At 52.1% G+C, this 17,774-nt stretch overlaps 1 protein-coding gene across 4 annotated transcripts in view; it reads left to right on the top strand.

Annotated features, from left to right (window-relative positions):
• Positions 1-3,430: 3,430 nt before the first annotated feature.
• The window catches only part of RFX4 (regulatory factor X4), a 158,382-nt gene continuing 144,038 nt past the window's right edge, over positions 3,431-17,774 (top strand). For all 4 annotated transcript variants that reach the window (XM_044228053.1, XM_044228054.1, XM_044228052.1 and 1 more), the window contains exon 1: positions 3,431-3,635. In XM_044228053.1, the coding sequence (XP_044083988.1) occupies positions 3,593-3,635 (43 nt within the window). In that variant the 5' untranslated portion in view covers positions 3,431-3,592. The remainder of the gene's footprint in view (positions 3,636-17,774) is intronic.

The following is a 17,774-nucleotide window of genomic DNA, read 5'->3' as shown; positions in this document are numbered from 1 at the left end:
TGGCCCCTAGCTTAGTCATGACTTCTGCTTCCTCGAGGGGCCTGCCTCAACACCACAGACTCTGAGCCTCCCAGACTCAGTTTCCCCTCTCCTCCCTTGGTCCCCCTCACACCCACACACTCCCTACTGCAGGCCTTGCTATATTTGCTTTAGATTTCAAGCTCTGGAGACTCAGCGCTGCATTGTTTGTGATTCTATCCAAGGGAAAGACAGCCACGCTGAATCCCAATTGTCCTCCTCTGAAAAGTGGAGACGAAAACAATATTTAATGTTAGTTGTACTGTATGGATTAAATGAGATAATGTGTGGAAATGCCTACCACAGTGGAGGAACAACCCACGCATGAAGAGTACATGGTAGCTATTCCTCTTACATTACTGAACCTGAACAAGCTTTTTATTGAGGTTTGAAATACATTCAGAAAAAAATGCATAAAATCCTAAGTGTACACAGCTCAGTGAATTTCCACCAAGGAACACACCCTTGTTACCAGCCCCTAGGATAGCACTGTTTTTAAACTCAAATGTTATCACCTCAGAGAGGTCCTCCCTGGTCCTACCTGCTACATAGCACTCCTCACTGGACAACCTCTATAATCTAATGATCTATTTTAGCTATTAGCTATTTCCCTTCCTTTTAGTGTAAGTTCCAGGAAGGCAGGGATTTTTTTTTTAAAGTCTCCTTTCTTCACTGCTGCATCCCCAGCTCCTAGACTGACTAGTGGTGGGCACATAGTAGGTGCACAATAAAAAATTGCCAAGGAATGAATGATGCCTGCTTATTTGCATTTCTTTCAGCTCCCGGGTGCTGCAGCACTGTCAGTGGGGAGCGCTAGTGCCATTCCAGGTTAGACAGCACAGGGCAGGAACCCCCGTGCACCAGACCAGCCCGACCCACCTGAGACTTCTTTCTCTTCACTTTCCTCGCCAGTCAGGCCCACTCCACCTCACCCCACCTCCATTTTTCGTGTATAATTAAAATAATATTAACAACACACCATCTTGCCCCCCCACCCCCACCCCCGCAGCATCCCTTTAGAATTGTCCCGCGGACCCCCAACTCTCCGGGTGGTGGCAGCTCCGGCTGCCCTCTGCAAGCACCTGATCGAGCTCCTGGCCAGTCTTCCACCTCCCGTTGGGCCTGCAGGCGGCCAAAGGTGAGCTTTTATCATTCGTCCCACTCCGCTCAAGGAGAAATCCGCGAGATAGACCCAGACGCTCAGATCCCTAGACTCCGAATCCCGCTGTCTTCACCGCCAGGCACACCACGACGACGTGCGACGATCGCCACCGCCACCGCCACCTTCGGTCGCTACGGGTTGTCATCGGTTTTCCGGTCGTCAACCGTCGCAGCTGGAAAGAACGCCTGGCTTGGTTCTGGGCCTTGGGTTTGCTTGCGGCTGTGAACAAAGTTTCCGCAGAAACGAACGGGTATTGAAGGCGGCAGCGAACCGAGTCAGAGGGGACCCGCACACAGAGGCTCCGCCACTCCCAGGAGGCAGCCCTTAGCGGAGCCCCGGGTGGTGGGAAGGAGCGGGCCACAGGGCGACATGCTGTTGGGGGGTGGGTAAAGATCAAGTAAATGCTCCACTCCTGCCACATCCACTGCCTCATTGGTTCTTCCCCTAAATTGGAGAGCGGACATCTTTGCCCCATTTTACAGACAAGGAGGCCGAGGCCCAGAAAGATGAAGGCATTTATCGAGTTGGAATTCGAACCCAGTGCTCTGAAATGTGCCAAACCCGGGCTCTGTCCAGCCCTCGTTCGGCGCCGCCGCCTCCTCCCTCCCGCACCGTGACCTTAACTCGGCACGTGCTGGCCCCTTGCGCCTCCCCCCACATTGTCCCACTTAGCCCTTCCTGGAGGGCAGACTGGGGGGCTTTGCGAGGGACCGCGGCACGACGCACCCAGCTTGGGGTCCTGGGTTAGAGACCCCCCTCGCCAGGCGTTAGGGACCCCGCCCGCGCGCCCCGCCCCTTCCGCGGCCGGGCCGGCGCTGCCTCTGTCCATGGTCAAAGCACCCGGGGTAATCCGCCTTTCTCTTCCGCCTGCCGAGCCCCATTCATATTCTAATCACAGCGCTGCCGGCCCGCGAACGGCCACTTTATCGGGGCCCTCAGAGACGCAGCCTGCCCCCCCACTTCCACTTCCAGACCCCCAGCTCCTCGCCCCCCTCTTTCTGCACTTTAAACTCAGCCGGGGAGGGGGTCCCTGGGAAAACCGCGTCCCCACTTGGACGCCGGGCTTCTCACAAACTTCGCGGCTGGCTGGGGGGCGGGGGAGAGGGCGGGAGGAGGGAGGGAGGGAGGGAGGGTCTGGGACACAGACAGACTGACAGAGTTACGGGAAGAGGCGGGGAGGGGGGTGTCAGAGAGACCAAGGGGGATAGAGACAGAGGAGCAGAGTCCTAGGGAGAGACAAAGAGACGTGGGGGCAGGGGCTGGACAGAAACACTGGCAGCCAAAACAGGAGAAATAGAGGGACACAGAGGACGAGAGAAGGACAGAATGAGAGGCAGAGACTGGGAGACAGGCAGAGAGCGAGAGCGAGGCAGGGAAAGGGGAGAGACTCGGTGAAGGAGATGGATAAACCCAGGGAAAGACAGAAAGTTCTGGAGGAGACGAGTCCGCCCTCACACCCTCCCCGCCAGGCGGCCTCCTCGCTGCCCGGGGTGGGGGCTGGGGTCTTAGGGCTGCCGTTCTCTCCCCCACCTTTCACCCTCCGCTCCTTCTACTCCTCCACGCGTGTCCGCGGATCCGCGTGTAAGGCAGTCGAAGGATACCTCCTCCCGCATTCCCAGGGCCCCCACTCAAAATCTGACCCGGGACCAAACCGGGAGGGGGGCACAAGAGGAGAGGGAAAGGAGCCCACTCGTGGCCGCGTAGGCGACTCCGCAGGCTCCCCGGAGTCCCCTGCCACCCCCCACCGCCCCGCCTGGCCCGATCGGGGGAGGGGTGGGGAGGGAGGAGGGGGCCACATCTAAGCCAATTTTGATTTCGCCTATAATGAGTGCCGGGCGAAGGCTGGAGAAGGCCTCTGGAACTTTAAATAAGAAAAACGTTGCTAATGCTATAATAGAAGGGGGAAGTCGGAGGGCTGGGATTGCGTCGCTCTGAGCCCCCCTTTTCGGAGGCGGCTTTTCTTATTCAAAACAGGCCCACAATGGGCTTCACAGTGCGCCTCGCCACGGCCCCATCTGACGAGCGGCCATTCATCAGGCCGGCTGGCCTATCAATGACATTGCTCCCATCGGGGCTCCTATAAAATGATGCTTTTTCCCATGAAACATCCGCAAACATTTTGACGGGTTTGGCTTTGCCCGGCTGGATTACTGAGTGTCCCCTCGCTCACTCGCTCTTTCTCTCTCCCCCTTCTCTGGGCTCTCTCCCTTCTCCCTCTCTCTCTCTCCTCTTTCTTCTTTCTCTTTTCTTTCTTCTTTCTCTTTCTTTTCCTTTCCTCCTCTATCCTTTTGCCCTTGCACTCTCTACGTCTCTTTTTCTTTCAGACTCCTTTCCTCCCTGGGCATCTCTAGCACAGGGGATCCCCAAACATCAGGACTTTTGGGGGGCGCCCGTGCTGTCCATGGGAAGAGCATGCATTGTGGGTTACTGGAGGAACCCGACATGGATTCCACAGGTCAGTCCTACTGGTGGGGGGTGGGGGGAGACATTGGGAGGGAAAGAAAGGGGAGAAGGGGAACTTCAGAAAGAGTTGCAAAAAGTTCAGAAGGGTCAACTTGACAGTGGAACCCTAGGAAATAGCGGAGAGCGTGCACAAGTTTTCAATCCATCACAATGTGTGATGTAAGTGGATGCGTGGAAGTGTGTGTGTGTGAGCGTGTGATTGTGTGTGTAAATGTGTGTGTGCGCGCGCGCGCTCTAACGAGCGCGCTTTTGCTTGTCCTGAACACAAAGTTACGTAAAGATTCTCTGGCTCGCGGCGAGCTCGAGGTGCCGCTCGCAGAAACTTTGCGAGCCGACCGCCCCCTTCTCGGGCCCGGCTCCTCCCCCGGGTTTGGGGGCCCCGGAATAGCGGTGCGCTCTGAGGCTGGTGGCTAGGGCCAGGAAGCCGAGCGGAACTCCCCAGAGGCGGGGGAGGGCGAGGGCTTCGCACAGCGCCTGGGAGGTGGGGACGGAGGCTCCGACTGGTGGAGACGCGCAGCTGGAGGGAGTGGCGGCGGCGAACACGGTGGTCCTGAGGAATCCGCGCCGGGTCGGAGGTGGGAGCCCCGGGCCGTCCGAGGCGGGGTGTAACCTCCTTGCCCGGAAGGGCCATCCGACGACGCGCTCCGCTGCGGGGCAGTAACTCCGCTGCGGGGCTGTAACTCCGCTGGAGGAAGGGCCGGACGCAGTGCGGCCGGCAAGGCCTGGCGTCAGGGTCTGCAAAACTCCTCGGCACTTTGGAGGCTGTGGGCGTTCAGGTTTTGGGGTGGCGGCGGTGCATAACAACTGAGGAAGGAAACCAAGGAATCTCTTACAACGAAAAAGCCCCGCGTCTTGGTTCTCCAGTAAAGTTTTCTCCACCTTCCTCTTCTAGCACTTAGGAGGAGCCGCCAAACTTCTAGATCTAAGCTATGTACCCTAGGCTCGTTCCAGGTTTGAGAAATTCCCTGGAAGCCCCCCCCCCTCCTTCTCCAACCACAGTCCCTAACCAGTCCACTCCCATCGCCACTCGAATGCAGCCTCCGGGATTCTTGGGGAGATACGGTCGGGGAGAGGCAGGAGCCGGGTAGTGAGTGCAGCCTGGGCCGAGGCCGCAGCTTGAGGTGGTCCTGGGGCTGAGGTCTAGGAGCAGAGGGGAGCAACAAGTGCCTTCTAGCCGCTGCCATCTCTGAACACACTCGCGTCCCTTCCCAGAGCAAATAAACGACCACCACCAAAATGTTTCTTCACCACTCCCCGAAACAGGCTGGAAATAGATGGGGGGGGGCAGAGGTCATCTGGGCATCGCCCCAGATGGTCTTTCATCGGTCCGCGCAGAGATTTCCAGCCTCTGCTGGCTTCTGCCGAGGCCCTGGTGGCCAGGACACCCATCCCCTCGGGCCAGGGGGATCTTTGGTTTTCCTGGGTAGTTGCCTATCTCTGATCCCGAGAGTCAAGTCCCTCTCCCACTTAGTGTGGGCCGCCTCGGAGAAGGGAAAGGCTGAGCCCCGCAGTCTTCCTTACTGTATAAACCGAGGCAAGGAGAGGGGTCGCCTGCTTCGCGTTCCAGCCTGCAGGTACCCGGCGGGCCCCGCTGGGGTGCTCTCTGCTGGCGGCAAAAAAGGTACCACAGAAGGAAAGCAAGCCCAGCCCTCTATATTTTTATGTAGAGCGCTTGCACCAGCACGTACCCCAAGCACCCCAAATTTAGAAGCAAATATCCTTGAATAAAATTAAACCCATGTCTGCATTGTTTGCAGCCAAGTATTCACAAGGGGAACCATGTAGGGACTTGGGGTTTCCCCACACCCCACACCCCACACCAGCCAAGCCCCAGTTTGGGGTTTTAAGTGTCCTCTCCACTTGATGGGACCTCCTTGTGCGTTCTGGAGTAGGCTTATGGGGCGTGAAAACGTTCTGTTTCCTGTCCTCGATGTAGCTGGTGGCCGTGGAGGCATCTGGTCACTTTTACCCCAACTGCAAACACCCCAAACTGGATCTAAAACAGAAATCTTTTCCACAGCCACTCCCCTCTCTTTTCCGAAAATCGGAGACATCCTCAGATCGCCATCCTGAAATCAAAATAAAAGTTTTGGGCAATGACAGGGTGAAGAAGTGACACGGGGAGCACCAACTGACATTTCACAGTCGCAAACCCGACGACTAGGAAAGTGCAGCTCCGCGCGGTCCGGTCCAGGAGCCTCCCCGCACCTCCCTTTCCGAGAACTTAATCCAATTAGCTTTTCTTCAGAGTTTCCCTTGTTATGTAAAGGTCCTTTCTCCCGGCTCGCCGAGACTAGCGCTCCAAGGAGAAGTTCGATTCTGCTCCTTTTACAGCAGACTGCGTGCGACCGGAACCACGAGTGTGATGATCACTGTTTCATCCTCAAAGGGCTCGAGCAACGGATTCGCAGCAAGTGCTGGAGCCAGGCCTCCGATCCCGACTCTTAAAAGGAAAATCCCCGCAAAGTGCCTCGGGCCCGGGAGAACCGTTTTGCAGGGGCCGGGGCTCTAGTGGTCTGCCTCGGGGCCACTTCAGCGTGACCTGAGGAAACGCGCCCCTTTGTTCCGCTCACCGAGTCGGTAATATATTCCCCCAGTTTTCCCCCAAATACTCATCAAGTGCGGGGCTAAGACAATGGCCCCGTCGGGGGAGGCCCGGGAGCCGGCGCGCGCGCCTCAAAGGGCCTTCCGCGCGCTCGCGGCGGAGCGCGACAAAGCCGAGCCCCTTTCCCAGGAGACCCGCGGCGCAGCCGAGCTCCGGCGGACGGCGAAGGCCGCAGGCGCGCGCGTGGGGCCGTCGACGCGCCGCCCCGCCGGTGCGCGGTTTGCGGTTGGGGCGGGCGCACGCCGCTCCCGGCCTGCGCGCCGGCCCCACGCGGCAGCCCACGCCGCTCGCCCGCCGGCACCCGGCCGCCCGGCCCACCGTCGCCTCGAGAGCCGACCGCGGCGGCCACGCGCGCCTGGCCCTGTGGGTCCGAGCCGGGCCGCCCTGTCCAGGCGAGCGTTGCTCGGTGACTCAAGCCGAAAATTCGAGAACGAGGGAGAAAAGCAGGTAGAATTTTAGGCCACGGAGAACTTGTGCCAAGTGGGCCGGGGCGGGGTTGGTCGGCTACGCAACAGAGGGGTCGTTTCTTGTTAAACGGGATGGCAAGTTAGAGAGGGACACTGCCCAGCCCGAATTGGAAATTTCTGCCTCGACCACTTTCTGCCCGGAGATCCAGAATCCAGAGCTGGGGAGGCCGAAGTACCCCTGGAGCCGGATTTGAGCACCACGGGCCACAGCGGCGGGGAGGCACGCTGGCCTACAGGCCCCGGCTCAGCACAAGGCCTGACCTGGCCCCATGGGCCCCCAGGTGCGGACAGTCAGTGGCCCTGGCTTGGGGACCCCGGGACGGAGAGCGCCCTGGTGGGAACAGGGCCCGGGCCTCCTCCATGCGCTCCTGGCCACGACCCTAGGCAAGGAGTAGCCTTCTCCCGCGGGGGGGAACCGGTCTGCCGGCTCGAGGGAGCAGAGGGCTGGGGTCTGCCCTTCGCTCCTGCGCCCACATCAGGCTGTCCTCTCCCTCTCCGGGCATGTGTGTGTGTTTGTGTTTGTGTGTGTGTGTGGCCGGCGGGGGGGGGTGCATGAGCGCCCCCACCCTCGCCACCTGCCAAGCGCCGGGGTCTGTGAGTTTAGCAGCAGGGTCAAGTGAGAGCCGCGTGGTCCTGGGGTCCCCAGGCCGGTGGCTGCGGCCCTCGCCGACGAGGACGCGGCGCTCAGGACAGGTCTGCGAAGCCCCGTAAGCGACTCCGCGCGGCGGCGGTGACAGCGCGCTTTTCCACCCGGCCTGCAGGATCGGGAGATCCGGAAAAGTTTGTCTGGCCGCGGGGCCGCTAGGCCCTAGGATTGCCTTAGCGGCGCCCTCCCCCCCGCCCGGGCGCGTCGCCATGGTGACCGCTGGAAGTTGGTGGTGGAAAACAGACCCGGCGCAAAGCAAAATATTATGAGTGCAGTTGGGGTGACTTCATGGGGGGGCGGGGGACCGGAGGGCATGAGCGGGAGCCAGAGGCACAGGCCGACAACAAAGGACCCAGTGCGAGTCGGAGAGAGGAGTTTGCTCGGGGCCTTCCCGCCCGCCGCTGCGCGAGAGCTGGGCTGACCTGCTCCCCAGAGGCGCCGAGGTCTCTAATTTCCCTCGGGGCAGCTACACCTTTTCTCTGCCCACCTGTGAGCCCTTCCTCCCACACCTCTTCTCCAGGTTCTCCAGCAGCCTCTCTCCCCATCCCCAGGTTAGGCGCCAGCTGGGCAGTGCGCCCGCCTCCCCCACGAGCCACAAGCTCACCAACATGAGAGGTTCAGGCTTTTTTCCCCCCTCGTGCCCCGTAGGTCACCCAGGAGGAATTTCTCTTCGCTCCTTCTCAAAATCATTCTTAAAAGGGTGAGGGAATGGGATACGGCGGGAAAGAGAAGAGGAGGAGGCTCCTGGTCTGAAATCAGAAGGTGGTGGTGGCGGTATGGGAGCGAGGAGAGTCTGTCCAGTTTTTTTTTTTTCCCTCCTTTGCACAGTGGGAAAGCTCTGAGTTATAATTCCAACTCAGCTGCTTATAAATGTTACTTTAGGTAAATCTTACAGAGCTTTGTCAGATTTTCATTTGAAAATCTAATAAAACCTTGGGCAGCTTATAGTCTGGGATTTTCTGATAAATTAGATATAAACCTCTTTATGATAGAATCCAGGAAACCTCTTTACTTGTAGAATCCAGGAAGCAAATAGGAGCCGGTAACCACCATCTGAACTGTGACCCACTGTACAATTAGTGCCTCTCTTCCCACACTAATAATACACTAAAATGTTTCGGTGAGCCAACTACTAGGATTTTAAGAGTCAAGGACCTTGGATAACCACTTTTTAAAGATCTATAATTTCCTTTCTTAATTATACCTAAGGTGCATTTCTGAAGACATGAATTTTATGGGACTATACCCGCATCAGTTTAGGAAACACTGAAATGCATCTGGAGGATGAAGCCAGTATCACAGACCCTCATTTGTGTGGGAGACGGAAACACTGGCCAAAGAAGGGAAATGTTGCAATCAAAGCAAAGCCAGACTCCATTCTCCCTTGCTTTTAGAAGGGGGAGAGGGTCTTCTCACACAGCCACCCCTCCTGGTGATAATTCGAGCAGAGGAGCCCTTCCCTTCTCCCTGACACTCTGTTACCTCATTTATAGTTGAATGGACTGAATGTAAAGATCGCTAGGGCCCACCTAAAATTTTCCATATGGTTACCTGCTCATATTATGTATGTGGAATCTACCATACTTTGTAAAGCCGTTTTCCAGACATTGATCCGCAAAAGCACCCCAAGAGAGGGATATAATTGTGGCCTGCACCAAGCACAGGGTTTCTCTTCCATTTCTAATGCTGTAAGGTGGTGCTTCTAAGTCAAGTTGACCTGTGTGTGTTTGCCTTGGTGTCTGCACCCAAAAGGCTGAGAAGGCATATAATGGTGACATCGCAGCATGGTGGGGTGGGGGGTGTCGGACAGGCAGGTCTCCACTTGCACAGGCCCCTGAGAGCCAACCCCATGTGTTCTGCATGTCACTTGGGACTCCCTTCAGCCACCCCTCCAGGACTCTGCGGGGTGGAAAAGGTGCAGGAAACATCTAATATTGGTTTTGCCCCTTCCACTCTATTTGAGATATCTGTGCAGTTTTAATTAAGGCTAGGGGAGAGAGAGTGAACTCAAACAGATGATTTGGAAGCATCAGGTAAAAGTAAAAGGAAATACTTCTCGTGAGTTTATTGGAGGTTTTGTTCAGTCTCACTCGCTGAGCACCTGCTGGGTGGCAGGAGGGACAAGGTCACAGTCTCTGCTGTCAAATGCAGTGCATTTGAGAAGGGAAGGTGTGGACACCCTGAGAGCCGTGAGTGGCCAGGGGACATAGAAATAGGTGCTCCTTGGAGCCTGAAGGAAAGGATGTGCTTTCTTGTCGAGAACCCACTATGGGTCAGCCCCGTCACAGGCACATTTTCACACACTAGTCGAGTAAACCTGACCATAATTCCGTGGCATCCCTTTTGTGGGATGAAAGAGGGTCTGGAACTTGTGTGGGGTCACAGCTCCTATGAGACCAAACTGGGAAAGCCTGCCCCTTGCCACAGCCAGTCCCCCTCCCTTGGGTCCCGCTAGAATGCTAGCCTGGCAGGGCTTGGTGACGCCTCTGGCCTTGAGATGGATTTGAATTCCACTTGGAGAGAAGTGGACGAAAGCGGAGAAGCATGGAAAGTTTTAGTCTTGGCTCCCAGAGAAAATGTCTCTGAAGGAGTCATGTGATTCTTCATTTGGAGAGGGTTTTAATGGATGGCTGTGATGGAAAGCCATGTATCATTGTGGCTGAATGATGATTTTGGAAACATTTTAGCTTGCTTTATTCATTCAAGAAAACTACACGTCTCCGGTGTGCCAGGCACTCTCCTGGATGCCAGGCTTACAAAAATGCCAGCAGCGCTCTTCAGAAGCATAAATTCTAAACAGACAAACAAGGTCACATACACAAACACACAAAATAGGTAATTTCAGTGTGTGATAAGCACTCTAAGGAGAAAAACCACTCCCTGGAGTGAAGAAGGTAGAGCATGGTGATCGGAAGGTTCCTACCTTCTGGGTGCCCCATAAAGCTGGATGCCCTTGATCTAGAAGCTTACTTTAATGAGCCCCAGTGTTCTAATGGAACTGATCCAAGCATCTGAAAGGGCCCTTGTATAAAATGTGAAAATGGCCATACGTAACTGTCAGTACATATCTCTACTGTGCTACTAAGCATTTTTATTTAAATGTATTGGCTGGCGAGTGCTCCCAACAACCCTATATATATAGAAGGAACTGTTGTCATTCACGGTGTAAATGGGGAAACCAGCAAGCAAGAGACAAAATTTAAAGCTAGGAGCTGTCAAGTGTTCAGTGAGTTTCTGAGCGTTAGAAGGTGGGCTGGTGAGACGGACTGTGATTGCACCGGAAGCGATGTCCGTTGTGTGTGCCCGACTTTCACTGATGCAGCGTGCAAGCGCCGACTCTAGCTTTGCACTTGGGTGTTTAAACTTTGTTACGTGCCTTTCACGTGCCAGGCATGAACTAAGTGCTTTAAATGCATTATTAGTTGAAAAAAGTAAATGCATTGTTGGTCGCATTTTAAAATATATGTCATGGGTACTATTATGATCTACTCCATTCTATGCAATGATTTCTGGGGCAAAAAGGGTACCCATGAAGGGAGTAGGTGGCCTAACCTGCGTGTGGTCCTCACTCTTAGTCACAAGGCTATACTGATGACTTTTTCTTCTTGTTCCTCCTCCTTCCCTTTCTTCTCTCTACCTCTTCCTTCTCATGCTCCCCGCTTCTCCTTTTCTTCCTTCCTCCCCTCTTCTTCCTCCCCCTCCTTCTTCTAGTGAGGGAGAGGGTTGTGTTGGAAAGGATGTCCAATAAGGCATGTATCATTTTAGTGAAAGCGAAGGACTTGTTATTTTTGTCCCTATATGAAAGTGGCAGGATAGTCCATTAAACTGGAGGCAAAATTTTTTAACTATTGTTGGCAAAAATAGAGAGCTAAAGCATTCATATCTTTACTACAGAGGTGAAATGTACTTTAGTCTTTGGGATTCATTTGAACTTAACATTTGCTTTGTCCCTGAGAATGTCAAAGCTTCCTTCATGCTCACAGGCCGACATACCTCCATAAGATTCAACTAAAGAGGGAACAGCCATTAGGTCATGTGTGAATCAACGTAGTCTTCAGGTGACTTACCAACAGTGTATTGCAGAGAGAAGTCCTTCACAGACATGCATTAACCTGTGACTGGAGGCGAATGTGGTCTGACAATGACAAGAACGTAAGCTTCACCATCACACAGACCAAGGTTTAAGTCTCAGCTCCTTTGCTTTCTAGCTGTGTGACCCACGGCAAATGACCTAACTTCCGAAGCTTTCCGTTTTCTTCTTTGTGAAACCATCTACGCCGTACATCTCAGGGTTAAGAGAATATAATGAGAAACTTAACACGTATTAAGTTAAGCATGGCTTCTAGAAATTGCTCAGTAAGTGGCAGATAGCATTCTTAAAAATATTTATCTGGTCTTCCTACGCCCACTTCTGTGTGTCTCGTTGGGAAAAGGGGATAAGACTCCGGAAACAAACGTGGACTGTTTCAGCATAGCTACATGTTTTCTGTTACTGTGTAGATACAACCTTGACTCTAATGTCCAGATAAATCACTCTTCTCAAGTTTAGAAGGAGGGATTAATTTCATCCTCGCTTCCCTACCTTTCCATGAAAAAGGCATCTTACATGCTGCCTTTGGCCACGATTTCATCCTTGTGTTGTCCAGCTTGTTAAAGGAAGTAGAAAATGTGTCTTGGCAGAGAGAACACATGTTCGCTGGAATGTGCATCCTGGAAGGAAGTTCCATGAGGCCCTCAGAGTAGACCTACGTTCTGGCCCCCTGCCGGAGCCCCCCCCCCCACAACTCCCAAGACCCTTCGCATCCTGGAATAGGAAGGCCTACGTTCTCCGTCCCTGCCCCCCACCCCCGTTCTGCTTGTAGGCATCACCATTTTAAAGACAAACATTTTGGGGTGCCTGGGTGGCTCAGTGGGTTAAAGCCTCTGCCTTTGGCTCAGGTCATGATCCCAGGGTTCTGGGATTGAGCCCCACAATGGGCTCTCTGCTCAGCGGGGAGCCTGTTTCCTCCAATCTCTCTCTCTCTCTCTGCCTGCCTCTCTGCCTACTTGTGATCTCTGTCTGTCAAATAAATAAATAAAAATCTTTTTAAAAAACCCACAAAAATTATATAAAAAAATAAAGACAACCATTTTACACTTGATCTTCAGGAAGTGGTAAATTCTGTTTCAAACGAGCCACTCTCTGAAACTCAGTTGAACAAGATACACAGAAAGAGTTTCCTCCTTTTGCCTTTCTTGCATACTTTTTTCATGCAAGGGGAAAAATGTTTGCCTGTCTGTCTCTGCCTTTATCGTGAGTTTTTAAAATCTATCTTGTGATTTGCAAATTTTCTGAAATGTGAACCACTTTTTTTAAAAGGGAAAGCGAGAGATCATAAAAGGCAGAAAAGAATGAAACTCGGCCACTAGGTGTTCAGTTGACTATGACCCAAACATAGGTGAACAGGACTGGATTGCCAGCAGACTTACGAGTCTTACCAGCAGACTATCTGGTTTTTGTTTGTTGTGTTAGATCGGAAACCTTAGAGCAGAGTAACTTCCAAATATGTATGTAGTTTCCGCTTTCGAGGGTGCTTAATCCCCAGTGAAACATAAAAGTGTGATCTGCCCCTGAGCGATCAATAATTATCAGTAGACAGATGAACCTGGGCCTGGGGAGTTTCCATCACTGTGAGGGTCTTGTTTAATTTATAGGGATAACAAGAAAAGCCTTTGAAAGGGCTGCAGCCCAGGGAAGGTCAGTTCGCACTTTGTGTCCTGTGTGCTTTCGGACCAGCCCGTTGTGCTAAACGTCAGTGTCGTTCAGACGCAGCCTAAATGGGCAGGATGAACGGGGCAGATTTTTATTTCCTCAGAATGGAGAACGACGGCTTCAGAAGCGCCGATCCCCCGACGCCGTCTTGTTGGCGAAAATGCATCCCGTCGACACAAGTGAACTCCTCTTGAACTAGATTTTAAATGGTCATTTGAAGAATCTGGAGAGTGACGAGCGATTGCTGATTTACACCAGCAGCATCTGATTTTTGAGGCGTGGATGCGTTTCGTGAAGAAAATTACGGCAGCGCGTTTTTTTTGTTTTTTTGGTTTTTTAAACATTTTATTTATTTATTTGACAGAGAGAGACAGGGAGAGAGGGAGCACAAGTAAGGGGATGGGAGAGGGAGAAGCAAGCTCTCTGCCGAGCAGGGAGCTCAATGTGGAGCTCGATCCCAGGACCCCGGGATCATGACCTGAGCCAAAGGCAGACGCCTAACGACTGAGCCACCCAGGTGCCCCTCCTTTGTTTTGAACCTTGTGATGGCTGTGAAATCATTTCCCGCTGTTATTAGACTTTCAAAGAAAGAGGTATTTCTTGGAACGTTACAGTTATTGAACGTATGATTTTTAAAAGATGAGCACGAGCAATTTTTTTGAGTCCCACGTCCTCTTTTTCAGAATGATTAGGCTAGGTTTGCGGTGTTCATGGGGGACGTAATGGATTTCTAATTTGTGTCCTGATTCTAAATGCTCATGGGTAGGCTGGGATCTTAGTGAAGTTTTTAGGATTTTATAAAGTTCCAGAATTGAGACCAGGGCACACTCCCAAACTTAATTATGATGTGATAGCAATAACTTTAAATATTTTGTCATGTTTTCTTGGCAGGGTTCCATTCCACTGCTGATAATAAGTGTAGAGTGGGGGAGGAATTAGGAATTAGTGTGTGCCCATTTTTTGTTCCACCCAAAAGAAAACCAACGAGTTTTGTGTCATCCTTCTGTGACTACGAAAAAGGCTATATTATCTCTGTTTCTAGGAGTTTAATTTCTTCTACTTGATGACTCCTTTTATGAAAGAGAAGTAGATTCTCTGTAAGAGCATTATTTGACCTCATACCAAATAAATAATGTTGGCTGAGAAAGCCCTGGGAGTCTACATGGAAGAGAGATCCCCGAAGGCTAGAGGCCCTCAGTTAAATCGTTGAAACTCTCAGGCATGGGAAAGAAGATTGAGCGGTTACTGTGAGAGAGGCTTTGGTCCCCACGAACTTTTACTTTCAATGCAGTGGGCAGAGTTTTTGAGGTTGCTGTGGTTTGGGTAGGGTAGGGGAACTTTTCAGAAATGCGAGGCCTTTAGGAAAAAAAACCCAAAACAACAACACAGCTTTTCTCCTAATCAAGGCTCTGTTTTCAAGTTTGAAAACTTTGCTGTGATTAGAAGAATGAATTATTTCTCTGCTTCACTGGGGTTTCCTCAGGGTGCCCAGGTGGCAGGGCACTCTCGGCTACCCCACTGGGGACAGCCGAGGTGGTGCTGGGAGCAGGGAGAGCTGTGCCCACCCAGACTCGCACCCCACGCCAGGTGCAAGCCTCACCTGGAGCCCCGCCGGGAAAGCTCACAGCGGGGCCCAGAGGGCTGCAGAACCTAGAAAAGGGACTTCCTGTGGCTCTGGGTTTTGTGCAAAGGTTTTCATGATCTCGAGAGATTAGAAAACAAACAAGAAGTCCCATGAAAGTTGTATGATTATAGATAGTACCTGGAGACTATCCGTTGACCCACAGATCATTTTTGAGAAGCAAAGAATGGGAGGGAAGAAGGAAACTACATTGAAATCACTTTTGGTAATTGACGTCAGGCTGACTGAGTGAGTTATTTTCAAACTGGTTATTTACTTTCTTAATAAAGTGATCCCTTTCTTTGAAACTGGGTAGCAGATTAATAAACTGTACCTTGTCTTCCAGGCTCTGTGCTAACTGCTCATGTGTGCTACCTCGTTTCATTCTTGTTCTGGGCCTTGGGTATCATTGTCCCCGTTTTGCAAGTGAGGAAGCTGAGATTCAGAGAGCCAAGTTACTGTGCCCAGGCCAAATATCTGATGTCAGATCAGGTTTGGAACACAGATTATTCTGATTTTGAAGCTAGGCTGCCTCCTTGCCTCCCCAAACCTAGAGTTAGAAGGAAAACCCGAGAGAGGTCCATGCTAGCTCACCTCCCCTACTTCCTACCTAAAGAAGTTCAGGAGGTCAAGTCCTCCCTGATCCTTGATGGTGGGGAAGATGGGGGATAGCAATCCACATGCAGTTCTTGGGAGCTCAGTGTCCCAGGGGCAGCGGGTGTCTGGCTGCCATGGGGACCTCAATGTCACTTTGGCAATAGGCTGACTGAGGACGCTCATGGACGTTCCTTGCTGCGGGGGTGACTTGGTGCAGTGTGTACCTTCGTCTCAAATCATTTCCCCAGCTTCCAAACTCAACCTGGCCCCACCACTGGGGAGGGAACCCCGCTGGCCAGTTACTTTGGCAAATTTGACATCCTATACACACCATCAGGGCTTCATAGCTACTTACTTACAGGCATGATTTTCCTTATAATAGGTTCAACATTGAAAGTTTGCTGTTCAAATAAAACGGCGCCTTCCATTTGCATAGCGTCTTACAGTTTGCAATCACGGGTATAATCGTCAGTGTGAGGAGTTTACAGTCGTCTACCCAATCATTAACAGCTCTGCCTCTGGAATCCCAAAGGCTTGGTGAGAATTGGTTTTTCCATGAGCTGGGATGTATGAACTCATCAAGCGAGGTAAGCTCTCTGAGCCTCAGTTTGCTTGCCAGTAAAGTGGGACCATGTGTAGTCCCCACCTCATAGGATATTGTGAGGATTAAATGAAATAAAGTGTGTAAAAGGTCAGCACAGGGCCTTGGCATGTCATAAAAGCTCAATAAACAAAAGGTACTTTGAGTTCCATGTGCTTTTCGTTTTCCCTTAATAGCTTCCAAGACCTGTCTTCTCTCCCCTCCCCATGAGGATGGCATAGGAGAAGAAAACAAAATTTTATACAACACTTTCACTGTGTTCAGTCTTTTCAATACATGACCTTGTAAACCTATAGGCAGGATCTTTCCCAGTTTCTTCTCTTCCTTCTTTCTCTTCCTCCTCCTCCTTCGAGATTTTATTTATCTGAGAGAGAGAGAGAGAGAGAACACAAGCAAGGGGAGCAGCAGACGGAGAGGGAGAAGCAGGCTCCTGGCTGAGCAGGGAGCCCGATGTGAAACTCGATGTGGACCTTGATCCCAGGACCCTGAAAGCATGACCTGAGCCAAAGGCAGATGCTTAACCGACTGAGCCACCCAGGTGCCCTTCCCCAGTTCATTCTTAGTGAAACCGCCCCTCAGTGGGCTCAGTCAATGGCTCATGTAGCGAAACTATCCACCCTGAGGTCAGCTATGGCACCAAAACCGATGTTGCTTCCTTTAAACTGGGCCATTGCTACCCCACTTGAAAACATTGGGTCGTAAGGAAGGAGATGGCAGTTTCTCTTACACAAAGAACTGTCGTAACCGTGCCTCACGGGGCAATTACCCACGTGTGCAGAAGTGCACACATTTTTCCGGCCTCATTTTTACACGTTTACTTGACGCTTCTTTCTTTGTTTCCCAAGATTTCCCCCGTGTCGTCCCTATCTGGGCTTAGCCCAGGACAAAGCATTTTGCCCACCGTGTCCTGCACAAGTCAGTGCTCAGTAAATGTTTACTTAAGATATAAGTCAATGTGGGACGCCTAGGTGGCTCAGTCAGTTAAGCATCTGCCTTTGGCTCCGGTCATGATCTCGGTCGGGGTCCTGGGATCAAGCCCCATGTCAGGCTCTGTGCTCAGTTGAGAGTCTGCTTCTCCCTCTCCTTCTGAAGCTTTCAGTTTTTTTCATTGTGAAAACATCTATTCCGTACTTTCCAGCGTTAAGAGAACATGACGCAGATTAACTACCCCCCGTCCCACTCATGCTCTCTCGATCTCTCTCTCTCAAATAAAATCTTTAAAAAAAAAAAAAGTCAACCCATCCTTCATATTATGAAGAACGCTGCATCTCTCTGCTTGCTTTCTAGCAAGGCTGGCTCGTAGCTCCATGCAGATGAGAACTTGATTAACTCCGGCTGAGCTGGCCCTCTTCGGAGCCCCTGCGTGGTGCCAGGCACGGATGCTGGTGCTATTTACTCCCTTTCCTCCTCCCTCTCCTCACTGGCCTGCAGTTCTATGCCCAGCTCCGTTCTGACTGCAGGCAACAGTGGGGTGAGTACAGTGCAGTCCGCTCTTAAGGAGCTTATATTTGTCCTAATCCTCCTAGTAACTTCATGGGGGTAGTTTCTTACTTATTTATTTATAAAGATTTTATTTATTTGACAGAGAGAAACACAGAGAAAGAGGGAACACGAGCAGGGGGAGTGGGAGAGGGAGAAGCAGGCTTCCTGCAGAACAGGAAGCCCGATGCAGGCCTTGATCCCAGGATCCTGAGACCATAACCTGAGCCACCCAGGTACCCCGTTTCTTATTTATATATAGGAAGGAATTGAGGCTCATGAGGTTAACTCATGAGGTTAATAATGTGCCTAGGGTTGCAGAACTTAGTGACTTTTCCGGGGGTGGGGAGGGGGGACAGTAGA

The sequence above is a fragment of the Neovison vison genome, chromosome 12 (assembly GCF_020171115.1).
Source record: "Neovison vison isolate M4711 chromosome 12, ASM_NN_V1, whole genome shotgun sequence".
Taxonomy (NCBI): domain Eukaryota; kingdom Metazoa; phylum Chordata; class Mammalia; order Carnivora; family Mustelidae; genus Neogale; species Neogale vison.
Note: the sequence above shows the minus strand (reverse complement) of the source record. Positions and strands in the feature narration are given on the sequence as shown.